Source organism: Panthera pardus, unplaced genomic scaffold, assembly GCF_024362965.1.
Source record: "Panthera pardus isolate Hobbes unplaced genomic scaffold, ASM2436296v1 HiC_scaffold_12, whole genome shotgun sequence".
NCBI classification, from domain to species: domain Eukaryota; kingdom Metazoa; phylum Chordata; class Mammalia; order Carnivora; family Felidae; genus Panthera; species Panthera pardus.
In genome coordinates, this window is record NW_026526677.1 from 92,325,584 (window position 1) to 92,347,156 (window position 21,573).

The 21,573-nt window shown below is 41.3% G+C and overlaps 3 protein-coding genes across 9 annotated transcripts in view; 1 reads left to right on the plus strand and 2 right to left on the minus strand.

The window, feature by feature from the left end:
• Nucleotides 1-2,213, minus strand: part of DDX25 (DEAD-box helicase 25) — a 21,060-nt gene extending 18,847 nt beyond the window's left edge. Inside the window, exon 1 of one of the 2 annotated variants that reach the window (XM_019421337.2) lies at nucleotides 2,107-2,213. Coding sequence is in view for 1 of the 2 variants with exons in the window: in XM_019421336.2 (XP_019276881.1) it covers nucleotides 614-676 (63 nt within the window). In the remaining variant the exon portion in view is untranslated. Of the gene's footprint in view, nucleotides 1-613; nucleotides 738-2,106 lie in introns of those variants that run through there. The other variant, XM_019421336.2, reaches the window with a different exon arrangement.
• On the plus strand, nucleotides 1,899-11,440 carry PUS3 (pseudouridine synthase 3). Of its 2 annotated transcripts, none has more exons than XM_019421338.2 (5): nucleotides 1,899-1,999; nucleotides 8,457-8,883; nucleotides 8,996-9,561; nucleotides 10,468-10,658; nucleotides 10,800-11,440. In XM_019421338.2, exons 2-5 carry the CDS (start codon nucleotides 8,509-8,511, stop codon nucleotides 11,108-11,110), a joined length of 1,443 nt encoding a protein of 480 aa, XP_019276883.2. In that variant the 5' UTR covers nucleotides 1,899-1,999; nucleotides 8,457-8,508; the 3' UTR covers nucleotides 11,111-11,440. The 2 variants fall into 2 exon arrangements, with proteins under 2 accessions (XP_019276883.2, XP_019276884.2); XM_019421339.2 differs by lacking the exon at nucleotides 1,899-1,999 and adding an exon at nucleotides 2,858-3,375.
• HYLS1 (HYLS1 centriolar and ciliogenesis associated) lies at nucleotides 4,134-15,749 on the minus strand. 5 transcript variants are annotated; one of them, XM_019421344.2, is made up of 4 exons: nucleotides 15,637-15,749; nucleotides 12,738-12,781; nucleotides 7,815-7,933; nucleotides 4,134-5,425 (listed from the first exon to the last, which is right to left on the minus strand). In XM_019421344.2, the coding sequence occupies exons 3-4, from the start codon at nucleotides 7,826-7,828 to the stop codon at nucleotides 4,504-4,506; spliced, it is 936 nt and encodes a 311-aa protein (XP_019276889.2). In that variant the 5' UTR covers nucleotides 7,829-7,933; nucleotides 12,738-12,781; nucleotides 15,637-15,749; the 3' UTR covers nucleotides 4,134-4,503. The 5 variants fall into 5 exon arrangements, with proteins under 5 accessions (XP_019276889.2, XP_019276885.2, XP_019276886.2 ...); XM_019421340.2 differs by having other exon boundaries at nucleotides 4,134-5,428; XM_019421341.2 differs by lacking the exon at nucleotides 15,637-15,749 and adding an exon at nucleotides 15,473-15,585 and having other exon boundaries at nucleotides 4,134-5,428.
• Nucleotides 15,750-21,573: the final 5,824 nt, after the last annotated feature.

Below are 21,573 nucleotides of genomic sequence, written 5' to 3' on the forward strand. Positions count from 1 at the left end.
GCAGCTCAGTGCTCCCCACTAGCTGGGAGAGACCACCCGAATATTGTTTCCTTTGCAGTTTCAGGTATTAATGGATTCTTTTCAGGAACAGGTCACCTGTATGAATTATGCTAAAATGAAGGAGACTTTCTGCTGCCCCTGTACCTTAAGTTCCTCTTTATAGTCCTCTAATCTAAATGTGGCAGTCCTTGGGGGCGGGGGTGGGGGGGTGGGGGGGGGGGAAGGGCGGTGTCACAGAACCAGCAAGGAATGGTAGACAGCAAAACGCGGTGGTCGGTAAGATGGAAGCTAGCCGAGGCCAAATGGTCAAATTGGGAGAACAAAAAACTCCGAGGTCTAGTTGGGACTATCAGCTGCTTTCTCTCCCAGGACTTCTAGGGGTCTTCGTTCTGCCCTTCAAACCAAAGGTCTTGCGTCTCTCGGGGTCTCCTTCCTCTGGCCCTCCCCCATATCCTTACCACATCACCCCTCCACCATTTGACACCCCACGCCACACGCTAGCGAGGCTTCCCCTCACCCCCCCGCCCCCGCCACATCCCCCCCAGCAGATTTCCCTCTCAGAGTGAGGTTCTGGCTCCCGCCCACTTCCCCTCCCCGCCTCAGCGGCGGTTACATGACTGTTCAGCCGCTCGCTCTCCGCCGCCCCGGCGTCGCCTCCCCAAAGTAACGACGCCATAGCCGAGATCGCAGCTCCCGCCCCCAGCACGTGCGCCCTCCCGTGGCACGAGGCAGTGCCCGGCCCCAGCCAGCGGCCAATGGGCTTCCCCTGGGGGCGGGCTTACGCGCCCGCGAGCATCCGCCGCGCGGCGCGCAGGCGCACGAGCTCCAGGGAGGCGGGGGGGGGGGGGGGGGGAGTGGGGGCAGGGGGAGTTGTGGCCGCAGGAGCCAGAGAAGTGTGATCCTGGGGCAGGTTTCTATTCCACCAGCAACCCTATCCGTCCCAGGTGTTAGAAACGGGCGACGGGGCGCTATTGTCGTGAACATTCGTGTTCCCCTAACTTCTGCTAACCCAACAAAAGCTTGAGACTCTAAGCCTCCCCAATTTTCGCACTGATTCGCGAGTTCTACCTTCTTTAAGCACCACTCACTACAGACAATTCAGCTCACCCACTCCCGGTTTCAAGCACTCGTGCCCACGTTTCCTCCCAAATATCCGCTTCTGCATTAAAAGATGTCAGAAAGGCCAGAGAATTGCATAGGATAGTAAAGGGTCAGAATGAATGAGTTTCATTTGACAAATTAATTCAAATGCGAAAGATGAGAAGGGGGAGTGAAGTTACCCAATTTCTAAACTTCTGCCCCTGTTCAAATACCTGTGATGTTTCCACATACCGGCTTGTTTTAATTTTAATCCTGATATTTGCCCTTTGCTAAAACAATCCTGAGAAAACTGTTTTCCTTGCGGTAAAACCTTCACCTCTCATCCGCATCTGCATTATCAGTTTTCTAACTGGAATCTTTAGATTTGGATCAGCGTCTCTGCAGAAACTCACAAACCAAAAACCTAGTTATGATCTCTCCGTGGTGCTGAAGCACGACTCCCCAGCTCTGTTCGGTCACTCTCGGGCACCTCAATCGTTTGTTTTGAGGTTATCAAATTCCTTTTCAGCCTTTACATGTGGATTATAATAGCAAATGTTTTTGTCTTACAATGGTAACTTTTTACTCATTTAAGTAGATATAAAGTCGGACCAGGTTCTTTAATGTTAGTTTTCGTATACAGATAGCAGAGACTTGAAAAACTGCTTTTCCGTTATTTTATAGGACTAGATTTATCCTGTATTTTATTCTTGTGTTAGCATAGGTCCCAGATTCTGCTTTGTCGGAGGGGAAATGGTGGTCAGACTAGAAAATATAAGGCAGATTTTGGCGTCTCTCTTGGAACTACATTTCCCACAAGGGTGGACTACATCTCCCATGAGACCCTGGGCGCGCGCTCAGAAGACGCAAAGTGACAGCTTCCTGTCTCGCGAAAAGCTGCGTGGTCGGCAACCGGAAGGTAAGTAAGGGGATTTGGGGATGAATTATCTTCTGGGTTTTCCGAAGAGAAACGCTAAATGTATAGACAGCTGGATGTTTCTCTTTTCCACTCCCCCTTTTACATACCTTATTCTTGAAAGCGCTGGTGGGTGAATATGGGATCTCGCTTAGGACCCTGTTTTTGTATCTGGTGCTTCTTGATGCTCCTGGCAGAAAGTCGCAGCAGTAGGAACTTCTTGTAATTCGGTTTACTTAGAGGGCCCTTGGACTGTGGAGTTAAGTCTCTGCTGCCTCAGAATTGTTTGGTCACAAAACTCAATACTAATAGAGGTCAGGATTCCAATAGTCTGTGGGGAGGGAGGCGTGGCGACTTTTTAAAAAATTGTTCAGGAGATTGCTTTCCACGCGATTGCTTTTCACTGTTAGTGATCATAGTGCGTGTCTCCTGATCCTTCGGCTATTCCTCCTTCCCTCGTTGGTTTAAAATAAAGTTTATCACGGAGAACGCTTTCTACTACCCTATTGGTTACTAATATTTTGAGATTTGAATCTTTTCAACTTCAAAAAACGTATTGAAACTCTAGCGATAGCTAATTATATTTACAGTCGATGGTCGGCGCACACACGACTCCCTCGTTGCGGTAATGTGGCAGCCCCCTTCCAGGCGTTGGGTGTGCTGTGGTGTGCTGGAGGAAGCAATGCACATTGTCAGGAGTCTTGGACCCAAGTCTTTTTGCCACAAATCTTACTACCTGCTTAAGCCCTTTGGACTAGTTCTCTGGTTAAAGGGTTAAACTAGGTAACTAAAAACTATGTGTTGATAGTGGGCGTTGAGATAATATAAAGAGAAGTCATTGGTGTAATTTGCATATAAAAATGCCATGTGGCTTTCAAGGTTTTTAAAGAGGTATAAAAACTACCTTTAATCTCATTACCCAGTAAGGTTTTGATTTTTCCTTGTGCTTTGTATGTGTAGATGACTGTGATCATACTGTATAGTTTACAACTGGTTTCACTTAATTTGCACTTTGCCAATAGCTTCCCATTATTTTCAGTGGACAGTATTCCTAATCATTTCACTGTTGGATAGTTTGCAATTTTTACTTTACAGTGAGCATATCCCACATCTATCTTTGAGTCACTGATTATTTCTTTCCCTGATAAATGCCTTCCAGTGGAACTGGATGAATGTGGCCCAAACATTATGGAGCAAGTATATTTTAGCAGATAGTAATGGTCAAAGTTGTTCATTTTTATGTTGCACAGCTGTTTTCCCTTGAACAAGCAAACTGTTTCTGCTGTCCCTCTGATGGCTTCAAATGCTACAAATGACAATCTCCAGATTCTAGATGTTCCTCGTTGGATTAGAGGCATCAAGAATAGAACCAATTTAAGGTGAACATAATTAGCATTTTGGTCTGTACCCAAATAGGCCAGATTCACTTGGATATTTGTGTCTGCATCTAGTTACAGATAGTATTCGTAGTGAAGAAGTTCTGTTTAATAGTGGGAATAGCCTTCAAGCAACAAGCATAATTTCCAAGCAAATCTCAGTGGCAAATTATAAAAAGCATGGTATTCTAGAAGTGACAATTGGAGGGCAATGTATTATTGAAGTAATTCTGGAATTAAACTTGGGTTAGAATTCTGTATGTCATGTAGTACTGTTACTGAGCATCTATTGAAAATCACTTGGGGCTCTTGGGTGGCTCAGTCGGTTAAGGGTCCGACTTTAGCTCAAGTCATGATCTTACAGTTTGTGAGTTCAAGCCCCACGCCGGGCTCTGTGCTGACAGTTCAGAGCCTGGAACCTGCTTCAGATTCTGTGTCTCCCTCTTTCTCTCTCTGCCCCTCCCCCACTCATGCGCACGTGCTTGCACACACTCTCAAAAATAAACATTAGTTTTAAAAAGATCACTTAAGTTTTCTGGATTTACTATGTTCCTTTAGTGATGGAGGATTATCTGTGTTGCTACTTTCCTTCCTTCCTTTAAGGACTGTGTGCGTAAATGACAGTTTTTTGTTCCTTTCCTCTGGTGCTCATTATTTAAGTGGTGAGAGTATGATGGGAAGTAATGATTGGAAGGAGAATCATAACCCAGTTTTGAGATCATCTTACTTAGGAAGTAGTAGTAAGTAAAAAAAAGATCAAGTTCACAACATCCCAAAATTCTTTAATGAGTAAGCTTAACACCCAGCAACTTTAAAGACAGCAACTCACACATTGGCCAAAGGTTAAAAACAGTATAGAAAACAAATAGTGCTATCTGACAAAGTGAAAGACCAGGTCTGTTTTTCTTTCTCTGGCATTTGTCTTGCAATTACCGGATTTGAGAGTGGTCATTTGGAAGTGAAGTAGTATTTAATACCAATGAGATATAGACTTAGGAAAGACCAATGGTAGGTGAAGTCTTTATAATGTTCCATGGGCTTTTAAGTTAGTTGTTTCTACTTAAATAAAAGGAAAGAGAGAAAGAACCAGGTTACCCCCAAACAATCCCATAAAAGAGGTTAAAAAAACACTTAAGAAGGAAAAAGAGGGAAGGGAAGCTTCCTGGGCATGACACCATTTGCGAGGTCACAACGAACACCCCAGCGAAGGGCAGATCTTTTCTTCTCAGTTGGCACTAGGTAATTGTTTGGAACATATATGTGCTGAGGCTTGGACTGGGGTTCTGTTCGAGAAAGCATCTGCTCTCGGACACCCCAGCGTAATTCCTTTCTATGATCTTCACCAGGTAACCTTATTGAGTCCCAGTCTCGTTTGTACTCAAAGTATCGGGCTACGCGGTCTACCTTGCCCCGGTTTCGGCTCAACTGGTCCAGCCTTGGGAGAATAAAGGACTTTGGTCGACTGGCAACAATCAGGTCTTGTTCATAAGCTGGAGGGGCCATTCCTTCTCTTCGTAGATAGCAAATGAGCTCATCTTGAGAAATTCCTCGGTATTCATGTGGTAAATTAAATTTTTGTGAAATGTCAGCTGGAGATTCCCTGTCTTCCTGGAACTGCAGACTCATCAGCTTTTGTCTTAAGTCCCAGAGATCCATATCGCTTTCTGTACCAGACTCCGATTCACTGATAATTGACTCATCTGTCACTAAGACTTCCCCTCCTGGCTTCTTCCGCAACACCTTTCTCTTCATCGCTGGCTTTCGGAGTCTTTGAGAGGCCTCTGAGACTGTTTCTGAAGTGGCATTACTTTCTACGTGTGGGTACTGCAGTTGCACAGGGAGAGGCTGCTTTCCTGGAATTATTGAAGCTTTACTGTAGGGATCATATTGCATAGACTGGGCATCTCTCCTGACATCTCCCTCACCCTGCCTTGCACAGATATGGGTAAAAGCTGTAGTGGCTGCCAACATTCTTTCTTCTGGATCCATATTGGCCGATTTTTGTCCACTGGGTCCCATGAGTTCCTCCATTGCTTCCCCTCCACTGTAGGACCTTCTGGAAGAAAAAATACTGATCAGTTTTCTGATAATTCCCAGCTCATTAACTGTTCATTCCCTTCTTGTGTATTATTTTATTGTAGTCAAATGGAGAAAGAATGGCTAAGGCAATCATAAATGTAATAGTTCTGTAATAAAATACAGATTTTAGAACAGGGTAGCATGGTAGCGGTTTGGAGGGGCATTAACTCAGCTCCAGAAAATCTACCAGCTGCTTTCATTTCCACTCTCTTGTTTGCTCCCACTTTCTAATGCCTGGTAGTTCTGCTACCTGTAGTAGCTCCTAGGACAGTACAGGTGAGGCAGAAAAAGAGCTTGAGACATAATGCTTAACATATATTATGCAACTTACACTGAGGAGCACTTTGTGTAGCTAGCATTGTTCTATGTGCTTAACATTTATTAATTCATGGAATCCTGTGAGCTAACTGGTACTCTTATTACCGGTTTTCCACAGATGAATAACATGAGGCATAAAGAACTAGTCCAAGGTTACACAGCTTGTAAGTGATGGAGTTGGAAGTCTAACTCAGGCAGTCTGGCTTTAGTCCTTGCTTTTACCGATGAGAGTGATTTAATCCAAAACCATCACAAAGCAGTGATGTGCACATAAACACTCGTATGCTTAAGTGATTTTAATGTGTCATTAGTTGCCAAGCTAAATCTGTTCATCTCAGTACCCTGTCACTGAACTTTTAAACCCCAATCAACCAGCCAAATGCCCAATGCTAGTTTTTGGACTGGATCTAGGATAGGTAGCTACTGCCCACACTATTTCCTGTATCCCTACAATTTTTCTTTCTTTCTTTCTTTTTAATAAGGACTTTTATGCCCTACAATTTTTCTTTTTAAATTAAATTGAAAAACTAGTACATGCACATGGGAATTTTTTTTAATTAAAATATAGTTGGAATACAATATTCATTAGCTTCAGTTGTACATTTGACAAGTTTATAGGTTATGGTAAGCTCACTACAAGTATAGCTACTATCTGTCACCATGACATGTTATTACAATACTATATATACAATAATGACTAGATTTCCTATGCTGTACTGCACATGGTCATTTTAAATAAGGATTCCCCACTTCCCCCACCAAGTCTCACTCTCAAAAGGTAGTTTCTTACACTTTCTCTAGTAATCTTCCATATTCATATGTACATTTTTATACCATAAAGGAGCATATTATACAACTCTTCTGAATCTCTTTTTTTTTTTTTTTAACATTTATTTATTTTTGAGACAGAATGAGACAGAGCATGAGGGGGGAGGTGCAAAGAGAGAGGGAGGACACAGAATCCGAAGCAGGCTCCAGGCTCTGAGCTGTCAGCACAGAGCCTGATGCGGGGCTTGAACCCAAGAATCATGAGATCATGACCTGAGCCAAAGTCAGACGCTTAACCAGCTGAGCTACCCAGGCATCCCGCAACTCCCCTGAATCTTAAAGATGGTCTTGGTGATCCAGCGAGATCAGCACACATGGACTTCATTTTGTTTAAAGTTGTACAGAATTCTGACATATGGATGTGCCCTAATTTATTCGTTTCAGCCCCTGATTTAATTTAGGTTACAGTCTTGTTAAAAACGAATGTTCCAAGTATCTTTCAAGTTTTTACATACTTGTGCAAGCCCACGTGTATGTAAAATTTCTAGAAATGGAGTAGGTGGGTCAAAAGATATGTGTGTGCTCAATTTGATGGATGTTGTCAACTGCCCTGTGAAGAGGCTGTACTGACAGCATCTTCCAGAGCTTGCTTCTCCATTCCCTCTCCAAAGTGGTGTACTGTCAAACCTCCTCTGCAGTCAGCTGGATGAAAAATAGTTCTCCTGTAAATGGTATTTACATTGAGTAGAACTGAACAACTTTTCATACACTTTTATCAGCTGTTTTTCTCTTTTTGTATGAAATGCTTTTCCTTTCCCATTTATCTCTCTGGTTGTTGGACTTTCTCTTATTGATCCTTAAGTTAAAACAGATGTATATACTTTCTGAGCTTCTATAGTATCTTACATAGAAACGCCTTTCACATTCCAAGACTATAAAAGAAAAGTTTTCTTCTAGTATTTGTTATAGTTTCATTTTTTTTTGTATTTAAACTTTTAACATATCATAGATACAGAAACTCTCAAAGGCCAGAAACTAAATGAGGTACCCAGATAACATAGCCTTAGAACACATTTGGTGACAATCCATATAAAGTGACCACCAGTCATAGACTGTCTAGCACTGTCCCAATTTTAAGGATGTAGTATATTCAACGCTAGGATTTTGAAATATGTCAGGAATTTCAACATGTTAATTACATTTCCAGATTGACTCTTCAATAGCTAGAGGTATAGAACAGAAATTCAACTTAAAAAAAGATCATGATGCTTAATTACCTTCTCTCTGCCATCAAAACCACTTAAGAGTGGGAAACCCTTGACTTCAGGCTCTCCTTGCAATATGAAGTACAATCATTGACAAGTTTCGTCAGTCAGGCTAGCTTCTGCCGTACCACCTTTAAGACAGAACTGAGTGTTAGAGGACAAAATATACAAGCCACTCGTTTTATATGAAATACTGGAAAGCAGTGGAAACTGAGTAGACATATATATTCCATATGAACAGATTTTAAGATTAGAAAGATTAGACAAGTGTAATGAGAAGTCAAAAGGAAATGTTTTAAGGAAAAAATATCAAAAACATGATCATCATCAAAAAAATCATCACAGCTAATGAAGCAGAGAGAAATGGGATCTACAAATATTTTCCCTAAATTCTGACTAAACTTTAACAATGCCATTTCTTGATGCTCCTTTCCTTTTCCCCTGTGAACTGGCCAGACAGGATAGAAAAGAACAGTATCTATGGATGATCAACCCAGAACAATTAAGCTAATGCTTGTCTCCCTGGGCAGAAGCAAAATATATCCTTTAGGCATTAAACTAAATCTTAGGTACTATTTGCAGATGATGGAATGATATGGACATAACCAAAGTAATCCGCATTGAAACTGTTGTATCCTTTTATTCTTTTTTCAGGTAGAGTGGACCTATACGGTTTCTTTATTGCTGGGGTTGGTTGTCTTTTATCATGGCTGAAAGTGACATAGACAGAACCCAAACTGTCAAACTCCTAAAAAGAGTACAGGAACTGGAGCAGGAGGTACAGAGACTTAAAAACGAACAGGCCAACAACAAAGACTCAACCGTGAGAGAAAATTCTCTAGGAGCTGGAAAAGCTAAGCGTGCATTTGATTTCAGTGCTCATGGTCGAAGACATGTAGCTCTAAAGATAGCCTATTTGGGCTGGGGATACCAAGGCTTTGCCAGTCAGGAAAACACAAACAATACAATTGAAGAGAAACTGTTTGAGGCTCTAACCAAGACTCGACTAGTAGAAAGCAGACAGACATCCAACTATCACCGCTGTGGGCGAACAGACAAAGGAGTCAGTGCCTTTGGACAGGTAAGGGCCACTATACTGGTTCTTAAGGCAAGTGATCCCCATGTATTCTAGGTGCAAATACTAAGGATTCAGATTGTGTCTTTAAAACAACCATCTTCCTTTAATTCCATAGGTGATTTCTCTTGACCTTCGTTCTCACTTTCCAAAGGACAGGGCTTCAGAGGATTGTAATTTAAAAGATGAAGTCAGTGATGCTGCTAAAGAGATCCGCTATACCCACATTCTCAATCGGGTACTCCCTCCAGACATCCGTGTACTGGCCTGGGCCCCTGTGGAACCTAGCTTCAGTGCTAGGTTCAGCTGTCTTGAGCGGACTTACCGCTATTTTTTCCCTCGTGCTGATTTAGACATTGTGGCCATGAACGATGCAGCTCAGAAGTATGTTGGCACACATGATTTTAGGAACTTATGTAAAATGGATGTAGCCAACGGAGTGATCAATTTTCAGAGGACTATTCTGTCTGCTCAAGTACAGCTAGTGGGCCAGAGCCTGGATAAGGAGAGATGGCAAGAACCTTTCCAGTTATGTCAGTTTGAAGTGATTGGCCAGGCATTCCTTTATCATCAAGTCCGCTGTATGATGGCTATCCTTTTTCTGATTGGCCAAGGAATGGAGAAGCCAGAGATTATTGATGAGCTGCTGAACATAGAGAAAAATCCCCAGAAACCTCAGTACAGGTACGTTAAAAACAAAAGACAATTGTTGCTGTTAGAATATTTTTAAATATATTAAATATTTTAAATAATTAAAGGTTAACATATCTTCTCCCAACAGCTGTCTAATTAACTAGGTCACTTATTTTGTCTTCTTGAAGCTTTGAATCTAACTTGGAGAATGTCATGAATATGCAGGAGGGCTATCTTTTTCTTCTCTTGTTGTTCTATCCCATTAGTAAGGAATAGGTATTTGGACCAGTCCCCTTAAATCAAATAACATTCATTCCTAAATGTTTTTTCCCGAATTTATTTTAAGGGTATTATTATTAGGTTCTGGTGAAGTTTAAAAGTGAGCATTCAAACTATTCATATAAATCTTCCTTGCTTTATATTATTGGGCAGTCATACTACTGTACTTTTGAATTTTTCCTTATTTTCAGTGTCTGCAATGGCAAGAAAGGTAGGAAGAATAGTTAGACTTTTGAGACTAGGCCGAGGCCAGACAGACTAACAATTCATTTCTAAAGCAGTGAAATCTAGTTTTTTACTTCATACTATGCAAAATTAACAAGTTCATAAAAATGTTTTCAATCAGCAATAATCACACCTTGGATAAACCTCACTGGCTACGATACTGCAAAATCAACAAATTGGGAAAAAATGTAAAAAATAATGTTATAGCATTATGGTTGAGGCCTAACCAGTTGATTCATGGTTTGTTGTGTTGTGGTTTTGTTTTTGTCTTTCAAATATAAAGTTGTTCAAGGTTAGGGATGGTGTTTTTTGCTTTCTTATCTGTTACTCAGTACTGACAAAGATTTTCCCCTCCTTTTAATCCAACTACCTCCCCCTACCACTTGTATTTGAAAAACTGTTGGACGGCTGCTGTGTATTTTCATACTGTTTCTTGTCTCTTTTTCCCTCTAGTATGGCTGTAGAATTTCCTCTAGTCTTGTATGACTGTAAGTTTGAAAATATCAAGTGGATTTATGACCGAGAGGTTCAGGAGTTCAATGTTACCCACCTACAACAACTATGGGCTAATCATGCTGTGAAAACTCACATGTTGTATAGCATGCTACAAGGACTGGACTGTGTTGCAGTACCCTGTGGGACAGGTATGACAGGGGAAATCCTAAGAGACAATTATTTACCAGAACCAAAGTTATGTGGGGTTATGGGAGCAGATTTATGTAAAGTTTGGAGGTGATTCTACTGTGGTAAAGTATCCATGTAACATATGACTGTATGTATTATAGGACCAGAGATGGATGGAATGATAGAATGGAGAAATGTTAAGCCCTCTGTCATAAAGCAGACCAGTGCCTTTGTAGAAGGAGTGAAAATGCGCACATATAAACCACTAATGGATCGTCCTAAATGCCAAGGATTAGAATCCCGGATCCAGCATTTTGTACGTAGGGGACGTATCGAGCACCCACATTCATTCCTTGAGGAAGAAACAAAAGCCAAAAGGGACTGTCATGATATAATGGAGGAAGAAAATACTCTTTTGGAGAAACCAACAAAGAGAGTCTGTGTTGATACAGAAATTAAAAGCATCAGTTAACCATAAGAGAATCTAGGAGGCAACAAGCAGCTAGTGGTAGGTGGAGAGAAAGAAATACAAGAAAATATGTACTACAAGAAGTCCTAAAAATTCAGATTATCAGCTCTTTGAAAAAATAAAACAAGAAACCCCCCCAAAAAACCCCAAACCAAAAGAACATTAAGCCCTGTGAGGGAAGCTCCTACTTGAGTAAGAGAATTCAAACATTCTCATTCCTGTCCAAAAGGATTAAGAGATGGAAGAAGCAAAAAGCAATTGTGAAATGGGGTTTACATACATGTGGAAACCTGTGCCTCAAATTCATTAAAGCCTGATCCTGCAAGTGTCTAACTTGTTACGCTGTTTGTTTATTTAATTTTGAGAGAGAGAGAGGAGAGAGAATCTTAAGCAGGCTCCACGTTCAGCACTGGGCCCAAAGCGAGGCTTGATCTTACGACCCTGGGATCATACCTGAGCCAAAATCAAGAGTAGGATGTGCAACTGACTGAGCTACCCAGGCACCCCTGTTATTTTTGTCTTTTTAAAAAGCAAATGGGGGCGCCTGGGTGGCTCAGTCGGTTAAGCACCCGACTTCGGCTCAGGTCATGATCTTGCCGTCCGTGAGTTCGAGCCCCGCATCGGGCTCTGTGCTGACAGCTCAGAGCCTGGAGCCTGTTTCAGATTCTGTGTCTCCCTCTCTCTCTGACCTTCCCCCATTCATGCTCTGTCTCTGTCTCAAAAATGAATAAACGTTAAAAAAAAAAAAAAAAATTAAAAAAAAAAAAAAGCAAATGAATGGAGCGCCTGGGTGGCTCAGTTGGTTAAGCATCCAACTTTGACTCAGGTCATGATCTTATACTCTTGTGAATTTGAGCCCTGCATCAGGCCATGTGCTGACAGCTCAGAGCCTGGAGGCAGCTTCGGATTCTGTATCTCCCTCTCTCTCTGCCCTTCCCCCACTCATGCTCTCTGTCTCTCTCTCTCAAAAATAAACAAACATTAAAAAAATTAAAAGAAAAAATCAAATGAAATATTCACTACTCCTCTGAATTCTCATAAAGAGCTTTGCCTGAGTGTCTTATTTTTTAAAAGAGAAATTAAAAGTAAGAAATTTAGTCCGTTAAATATTTGATACATTGGTTTATACCAGGCACAATACTACCTGAAAATGGCCTAACTCAATAAAGCACAGCATCTCTTAGAAAGCTTATCAGTCTAGTGCTGTGTGAGCCACAAATGGTCTCAGTTGCATAGTCATCATCTTCTTCACCACCTTTTACATAAGTTGCAAACATTCTTGGGGCGCCTGGGTGACTCAGTCACTTAAGCCTCCAACTCTGGGTTTTAGCTCAAGTCATGACCTCATGGTTCAGCAGTTTGAGCCCCACATCTCCACTCTGCACTGACAGCATGGAGCCTGTTTTGGATTCTCCCTCTCCCTCTCTGACCCACCCCTGCTAAAAAAAATATATCTATCTATCTATCTATCTATCTATCTAGATAGAGATAGAGATATATAGATAGCCTTCCTCTTTAATTTTGATGTCAGGATCCTTTTGTTTTTAATGTAATCATTGAGTATAGTAGAATATCCTCACTTAAACATGGAAGGACAAACCAAAGCATTTTATTTTTTTCAATTTCCTACCTTATTTCAATGTACCTCCACTGCCATTAGTTTTCGAGAAAAACCTGGAAAAGAAGAGTTTAAGAAATCACCATTTTAAAAATTCAACTTTAAAGAAACGATACATGGGACAAAAAACACTAAAACACCATGCTTGTAAGATTCCTTAGAAGGAAAGGAGTTAGAGGATTAGGGTCTTAGATCTTAAAATTCTTTCAAGGTTAATGAAACTATACTATCAAATCTAGAAGAATAAGCATTTAGTGACATTTAAAAAAAAAATTTTTTTTTTAACGTTTATTTTTGAGACAGAGAGAGACAGAGCATGAGTGGGGGAGGGTCAGAGAGAAAGGGAGACACAATCTGAAACAGGCTCCAGGCTCTGCACTGTCAGCACGGAGCCCGACGCGGGGCTTGAACTCACGGACCGTGAGATCATGACCTGAGCCGAAGTCGGAAGCTTAACCGACTGAGCCATCCAGGCGCCCCTAGTGACATTATTTTTTTGGTAGTTATCATAGATACACTCAGGACAATCATCACAGATGAAGCAATGATGCATCCTAAAATGTAACTTTGTAAAATTACTTACGTTATCTGAGGTAATATCATAAATTTCAGTTTCTGACTCACGGTATGGAGTCAGAAGTAGGCCTTAGATCTTATTTTCTTCATTGGAAAAATGGAATTAAATGAGATTATATACATTATATATGAACATACAACACATAATATGTATTATATGTAACATAACACATATATGGTATGTATACAAATAAAATGGTGCTTTGTGAGAGGTATTACACCATTTATTTCAATGTTCATGCAATACAAAACTACCTACTAAAAAGATAAAACAGAATAAAGCAGGGACAGAAATGGAATAGGACTCTGGGCTAGGAGGATCTCCAATACTAAAGCCCAAAGAGATTTTTTTTAATGTCATATCTACTATACTATACGGTGATTAACATGTTATTTTGTTTGCATTTAAATTATGGCACACTCCTTTTTCTTCAACGTATGAAGAAGGGTGTTTGCAAATAGTAAAACATAAACTGTAGTAAAGCTCATAGGTAACTGTAAATTCTTACTTTTTAATAAAGACCTGATAATCCTTTCCCTTTACTTAGGAGGAACCTGTCACATAGAAGCTAGAGCAGCTTATATTTTGTAGATACTGATAATATTGACCAAAATACCCAGTAGTGCCTTCTCTTCAAAAATCCTAAGCAACTTGGTATCCCAGGTTTAGTAGTTCCAAGTGCAAGGATTTCAAGGGTGAAAGGGGAGGATTTTAAACTGGGATACTAGTTAGATTCTAACCATTACAGGGAGGCTACCGTAGAGTTACAACAAATTTCTCTACCTCTGGGGAGAAGTAAGCAAGTAGCTGAAAGAACCACAACTTTGGAACAAAGCAAGCAGCTTAAAGAACCACAACATTGGAGCAAAACAAGAGAAAACAAAACACCCAGCAAAAGTCAACCATAATCCAAGGGACAACTGGGGAAAATATGTGCAACAGGTTCAAAGTCACTAATTCAAATTCCTCTTAGAAAGCTAGTAAAAGGTAAATGCACCAGAATAGGGGACCAGAATAAAGGAAAGACAGAAAATTTCCCAAAGAAATAATGACTAATACACACAGAAAATGTTTAATCTCATTAATAACGGAAATAAAGACATTAAGATGCCTTTTCAGATTGGTAAGATTTTCTCATACCCAGTGTCAGTCAGAGTGTGGAGAAATAAGCACCCTGCACACTGTGTGTGTGTAGATGGGGGGATATCAATTTTTCTAGAGGGCAGCTTGGCATTATGAGTCACAATTTAAACTGCACCACAATGTCTAAGCCATAATCCACTTCCAAGAATTATTCTAAGGAAATAAATTGAACAAGAATGCAAACATGTATACATACATGTAACCACCACCATGCTATTTTATGATGAAAGAACTGGAAAAACAAGTGTCCATCGTGAGGGGACTGGTTAAATAATATATTGTACAGTAGTGCCATTGTAAGAAGTACCATGCATCCATTAAAAATGATAATGCTTTATATTTGACAGTCACATGCTCCTAAAATATTACTAAGGCATAATCTGCTTTTTAAATGACTATGCTTTATCATATTTAAAACAATTACATAAAACCAAATATATTTTATGAGTATAATTAGGTATATATACTCAAAACGCATATATCTGAAGGGAACCCAAATATGAAGTGGGTTTTTTTGATGGTTATCTGTGGCCCAGTGGAATATCTAGAATTTTCTTCCTTTTTTCCTTTATACGTTCGTTCTTCTTAGATTTATTTCTAAAATCAACGGGACGGTATAACTTTACAATCAGAAAAAAGGTTTATTTTCATCTGGGGTAGGGCTACAGGGTTCGTTTTTCCACCCTATCCTAACTCATTAGCGAGAGAGCTGCTCGCACGGTTACACCCAGAAGTTCACAAAGGGCGCAACTACCGGCTGGGAAGACTGGTCGCTGCACAACAACAAAGGCCACCTGGTGCCCACCTGGCCTGGGGCGCGGTCGTCGCCTCGGATGCTGGCGGCCTCCGGGGAACCCGGCTCCCGCGGCGACACCACCCCCTTCCCCTGCAGCCCTCTGGGCTACGGAGGTGCCAGCCAGGGCAGCTATCGGGCTGGCAGTGGACGTCGGGCGCGCCACGGGAGCCCACTGTGACTTCAAGGGGCTCAGGCACGCCAAGTGCACAGCACGACACAGCTTACGCCAACCTTGGGAAGCAGTAAACCCGGGTTTGGAAGGTATGTCGGACGTGAGACGGCGCACCAGTGAGGGTACTCCCATTCCGTGCTATTCAGACCTCGACCTCTCCGTACGGCGGGCGATCGGCCCCCGTGGGCCCGTGGGCCCCCTATTCCAGTCTCTACCCGCTTACCGGCCCCGCCGAGGTCCGCTCGCCGCACCGACTCCCGCTGCCGGCCTAGCGAAGCTCCGCAGGGTTCCGTTAGCGTCCAGCAGCTCGCGCAGGCGCACGGCACACCCAACCTCGAAGCTGCAGTTAACGCCTGGCCGCCGCGGTTTAAACTAGAAGAGCGAACCTGCATCCTCGGCCCCGCCCTCCAGTTCTTCTATTGGTTCTGACCATGAATGTCTTCCATGTCTACATTCTGATTGGTGCCCATTTTCTCTTGCCTTCCTCCACTGGCGGGAGGAAGCCCGGGATTTGAGGCGTGGATTCGGAAATGTTCGAACCTCCCCTTGCTCTGGCGCGTAACCCGGAACTGTCTCTGCGGCGCCTTCAGGCCTACGGGTAGAGGAGGGGACTCTCTAACCTCGGTTAACGGCAAGTTAGCTGAGTTTTGGGAGGGACGGCCTTAACGTTCCGTTCATCTCAGTGGAACGAATGTCCGCCCTTCCCAATTTTGGGCGGCCCCGGGGGGTGGGTGGCGTTGGAACTGAAGGTCCTCAGAGCTCAGCTGGAGCATCTCCAGCCTCCAGCTTTTTCAGACAGCCCCCCTGGGGTCTGACATACGCAGGTTCTGTGCACGCTCTTTGAATCCTTTCCGTGGCTTCTGATTTGACGGGTTGCTGTGTCTCCCGTGCGTACCAATGTTACTCTGCACTTGTGCTCCAGCCATGCTGACTTCTTGCTAGGGTTGGCACTCACTTGGGGTTTTCCTTCGGAGTGCTCCCGTCTGCTCCCTTGACATAGCCATACTCCTTAAAAAAACGTGTGTGTGTTTGTGTATGTACCCGCTTTGGGAATTGCTGAGGATGAGATCTAGAAAAGAAAATGAGTAGAGGTCCCCACGACTCAGCATTTTCTAGTCATTGCCCTGCAACATAACTAAACAATTTGTCCTGCCAAGTCCTGAGCGTTCTGGATCCCAATTTACACAAATAGGCGCTGGATGACAAATTTGTATTATTTCTTAAATCCAGGATTCAATGAGAGAGAGAAGATCATATTTAATCCACTTCACATTGCCTCTTATTCTTCCCTCTTAGTCTCGGGGCCTTTGCACAAGCTCTAAGTCACTTTGGATTTGTTGGGGGAAAGAAAAAGGACTAAAGATGGCAGAAAGTAGGTTGTAAAGATTTGAATGACCCTACCCCCTAGATTTCAATCTCAGTCAATACCACTTTAGTGCCACACATTCTTTTCTTTCCTCATGGGCAAATATCCCTTGTTCTAGTTTGGTTGTCTTACACCTGCATGACCTTTTCTTTGACATCAAATCTCCTCAATGTATTTTAGAAACAAGAGTAGAGTCATTTTTCTTACCTACCGCTTTGATCATTTAACATGTTCCTTACCTCCGCCCCCAATTATTTTCTTGTTATCCTTTATGTTAAAGTTTGATTTTTAAAAACCTTTAATTGATAACAACTTAAAGGATCTATCTCCTGTCATATTTCAAGTGGTGTCTTGTGTTCAACTCAGTCCTTGTTTTTTTCTGGATCACTATGCTCCAACTTTGCCTAGATCTGATTTAATAATCTTCATGATTCTCTGAAATACATTACACCCAGGTCAAGAAACCTTAACTAAGGCCGTCTAAAATACAGTATATAAAAGAAAATCCTATTCTTGAAAACCAAATTGTATCCTTAAAAATTTTTATTGAGGAAAGTTACAAACACATAAAAAAATTGTATGTAATGAAGCCCCATGAACTCAATGCCCAGTTCCAATAATTATTAACTCATGACCAATCTTGTTAATTCTATATCACTATCCATGTACCTACTCTTATATTGTTTTGAAGAGAATATCAGGCATCTGAAATCTATAAATATTACATATGATATTTTTACAAAAGACTTTTAAAAAGCATAACCGCAATACTATTATCACACCTAAAATATCTAATATATTTCATTAATAGCATCAAATAACCAGTGTTTGATTTTCTACTTGTCTCATTTTTTTTCCCCCTTGTTTGTTTGAACCAGGATCCAATCAAGTCCACACATTGTGACTGGTTGTTTCATTTACATTTCTTTTATAAATTCCTCCTCCATTTTCTTCTTGTGCAGTTTGTTGAAGGAAGCACATTGTTGGTCCTATGGAGTTTCCCATAATCTGAATTTTGCTGATTACATTTAATTTATGCAATTTAATATGGTTTCCTTACCTCTCACTTATAACAGAGGTCTCTTTTAGATGCTTTCCCTACTTAGGTTTATTAACCCATCAGCATCTTTTTCTGTGCTTGAAATATTACTTTCAGTTGGTTATATTGTCATGCTTAAGGTAATCCCTCCTTTATGATATGTTTGCTCACCTCACCCCTTTGTTGACATTTTCAAACTCCTTCAACTGTAGCCCTCTCTTACCTGACTCATTATCTCCTGCCTCTAACATTTGCAATTCTTCCTTCTTTAGTCTTGGAAATACAGAGAAAAACAATGGCATAAAGAAAAGCAAAATGAGGGGTTGCCCTGGTGGCTCAGTCAGGTTATGCATCTGACTTGATTTCGGCTCAGGTCATGATCTCACCATTCATGAGTTCAAACCCTGCATCTAGCTCTGTGCTGACGATGTGGAGTCTGCTTGGGATTCTCTCTCTTTCCCTCTCTCTCTCTGTTCCTCCCCTGCTTGTGCTTGCTTGCCCTTTCAAAATAAACAAACAAACTTAAAAAAATTTAAAAAAAGAAAAGCAAAGCAAAATGAAAACAGCTCTCTCTACCCTGCTGCCACCTCCTATCAGCCTACTTGTCCAATTTCTCCTCTCTATTCTCATTGCTCAGTTGTTTCTTAAGTCCCTGCATTCTGGATTCTATGCTCATCAGTGTATTCAAAGTGTACTCTCAAATGTAACTAGTGATCTTCTTAACAGTCATCTCTAGTTGTTTTGCTCGGTTCCCGTTCTCTCTCTCTTCCTCTCTCTCTCTTTTTTTTTTTTTTTTTTTTGAGACTGTTTGATAATTTATTCAGCAAATATTTGTTGAGCACTTAACCTTAAAAATAAAGCTGTCAGTTGTTTTACCAGCAAAAATTGGTTTATTTGGGAATAGCAGGGGATTGTTACCTGGGACTGTAACCTGGGACATGCAAGGTTTAGCAAAATGATTGGCAAATACAGAGAACAAAGGAGAGACATTCTTTTATAGAGGAAAGGAGGAAGTTAGGAGGGGCTGTTATAAGCAAAAAGTACTTTGGAGTAAACTGGGAATTTGAAGTATTCTAGGGTTTTCATTGGCTGAGTTGTGACAGTCTCTCATTGGTTGGGCTGTTGTCAGGCAAGTGGAAAAAGCCTCCTTCTTCTTTCTGGGGTAGTCGAGTATAGGCTTCTTCCTTTTGGAAATGCAAGGCACATCGCTTTTTATTGGGGAATCTATAATTGACAATGAACTGTAGGGCATGAAACCTCCCCTTTCTGACCTCTCAGCTCCATTTTAAATGAGGTAGCCTTTACTTGGTTTCACAATACCTATGTTAGGTACTGTGCCATGTCTTAGTGATTTGATGATGAATAAAAAGACATGATCCTTGCCCTTATAAAGCTTCCAGTTGGGTAGGAGAAAATAACATTTATCAAACAATCACAAATTATTGTAAAATTACAATTCTGTCCAGTGCTAAGGAGAGGCAAATGGTCTCATAAGAACATCTAATAATGGGGAGATTTGACATAGTGCCACTGAACAAAGAGCTAAAGGATAGTAGGGAAAATGTGGAAGGGTGAGATGGGGGTGAAAGGAGATTTCTAGGCAGAAGGAAAACCATATGCAAAGGCCTATTGGGGGTGGAAGATTGGAAGATTCAAGAAATTGAAAGAAGACCAGCAAAGAGAGGGTAGAGGTGAGACGGAAGAGGTAGGCAAGGGCCAGGTTATGTAGGTCATGTAGGCCAGGACAAAGAATTTGATTTTTTCCTAAGAACTATGGAAACTCACTAAAGTGAAGATTGGGATGTGTTATGTGACACATTCATATGTGCATTTGAAATTTTGTCTTGGATGCATTGAGGAGAATGCATCTGAGGGGGCAAGATTATGTGAAGTACAAATGCGAAGCAGTTACAGTATTTTAGGCAGAAGATGGTGGTGGCTTTGGTGAGGATGCTAACAGCCAGAAATAGCAAGAAGAGAGAGGACAGATAGCTATTTAGTGGATAAAACTCATAATGACTTGACCTTGAATTGACTGGGGTTGATGTATGGAAGATAGGTCATGGATTATTTGTAGGTTTCTGGTTTTTGCAGCTGGATGCCACTTTCTGAGATGGAAAATTCTGGAAGACCATATTTTGACAGGCAGAGTTAGATTTTGGGCATGGTGAATTTGAGATGCCCTTGAGACATCCAGGTGGAGGTAAAATTAGGCAGTTGGAAATCTGAGTGTGGAGGTCAGATGCAAAGTATGGCCTTGTAGTATTTGCATGTGGGTGGATAGTTGTTTAAGTAATGCGTGTGAATGAGATCTTCCAGGAAAGAGTATAGAATGAAAAGAGAAAGCAGCCTAGTCTCATCTTGAAACTCATCTGGTGAACTCTCTGAGGTTACCCTGTCCTGGCTCTCCTCTCACCTCTCCTCTTCTGCCTCTCAACTGTTGCTGGTTTCCAGAGTGTGGTCTTTTTTCCCCCTTGGAGAGCTAAATAGTTTTATCGCTCCCACAACTCATTTTATGTGAGATAAGTTCAAAATATTTCCAATTCTTATTCTTCCCTGGTTTCTAAAATTTATCTTTGCTGTGTACTAAGATTTCTACATGAATACCTTTTATTGTCTTCCCAAATACAACATATCTAAAATACTATTTATTGTTTCCCTCTGGATTCACCCTTATGATATCCATATTCCTTTCGGTGATCTTATCATTTCCCCGGGCTTTCATCACTGAAGGAATGATCATTTTTTACTCTTTCTTATCCCCATATATCTTATAATTATTTTTTTTCAATATATGAAATTTATTGTCAAATTGGTTTCCATACAACCCCCAGTGCTCATCCCAAAAGGTGCCCTCCTCAATACCCATCACCCACCCTCCTCTCCCTCCCATCCCCCATCAACCCTCAGTTTGTTCTCAGTTTTTAAGAGTCTCTTATGCTTTGGCTCTCTCCCCCTCTAACCTCTTTTTTTTTTTTTTTCCTTCCCCTCCCCCATGGGTTCCTGTTAAGTTTCTCAGGATCCACATAAGAATGAAAACATATGGTATCTGTCTTTCTCTGTATGGCTTATTTCACTTAGCATAACACTCTCCAGTTTCATCCATGTTGCTACAAAGGGCCATATTTCATTCTTTCTCATTGCCACGTAGTATTCCATTGTGTATATAAACCACAATTTCTTTATCCATTCAGCAGTTGATGGACATTTAGGCTCTTTCCATAATTTGGCTATTGTTGAGAGTGCTGCTATAAACATTGGGGTACAAGTGCCCCTATGCATCAGTACTCCTATATCCCTTGGGTAAATTCCTAGCAGTGCTATTGCTGGGTCATAGGGTAGGTCTATTTTTAATTTTCTGAGGAACCTCCACACTGCTTTCCAGAGCGGCTGCACCAATTTGCATTCCCACCAAAAGTGCAAGAGGGTTCCCGTTTCTCCACATCCTCTCCAGCATCTATAGTCTCCTGATTTGTTCATTTTGGCCACTCTGACTGGCGTGAGGTGATACCTGAGTGTGGTTTTGATTTATATTTCCCTGATAAGGAGCGACGTTGAGCATCTTTTCATGTGCCTGTTGGCCATCCGGATGTCTTCTTTAGAGAAGTGTCTATTCATGTTTTCTGCCCATTTCTTCACTATATATCTTATAATTATTAAGTTCTTGCATTTGTTTCCTTTTAAAGTCTCCTAACTCTCACTTCCATTTCCTTTTTACTATTAATCTCTAGTTCAGCCCTAATTATTTCACTTTC

Bases quoted from the DNA above. Each gene is read 5' to 3' on its own strand.
- PUS3 (XM_019421338.2), top strand. From the start codon at position 8,509: ATGGCTGAAAGTGACATAGACAGAACCCAAACTGTCAAACTCCTAAAA. The intron at 8,884-8,995 runs GTAAGGGCCACT...TTAATTCCATAG, and splicing joins GAGTCAGTGCCTTTGGACAG to GTGATTTCTCTTGACCTTCG. The intron at 10,659-10,799 runs GTATGACAGGGG...TATGTATTATAG, and splicing joins TGCAGTACCCTGTGGGACAG to GACCAGAGATGGATGGAATG.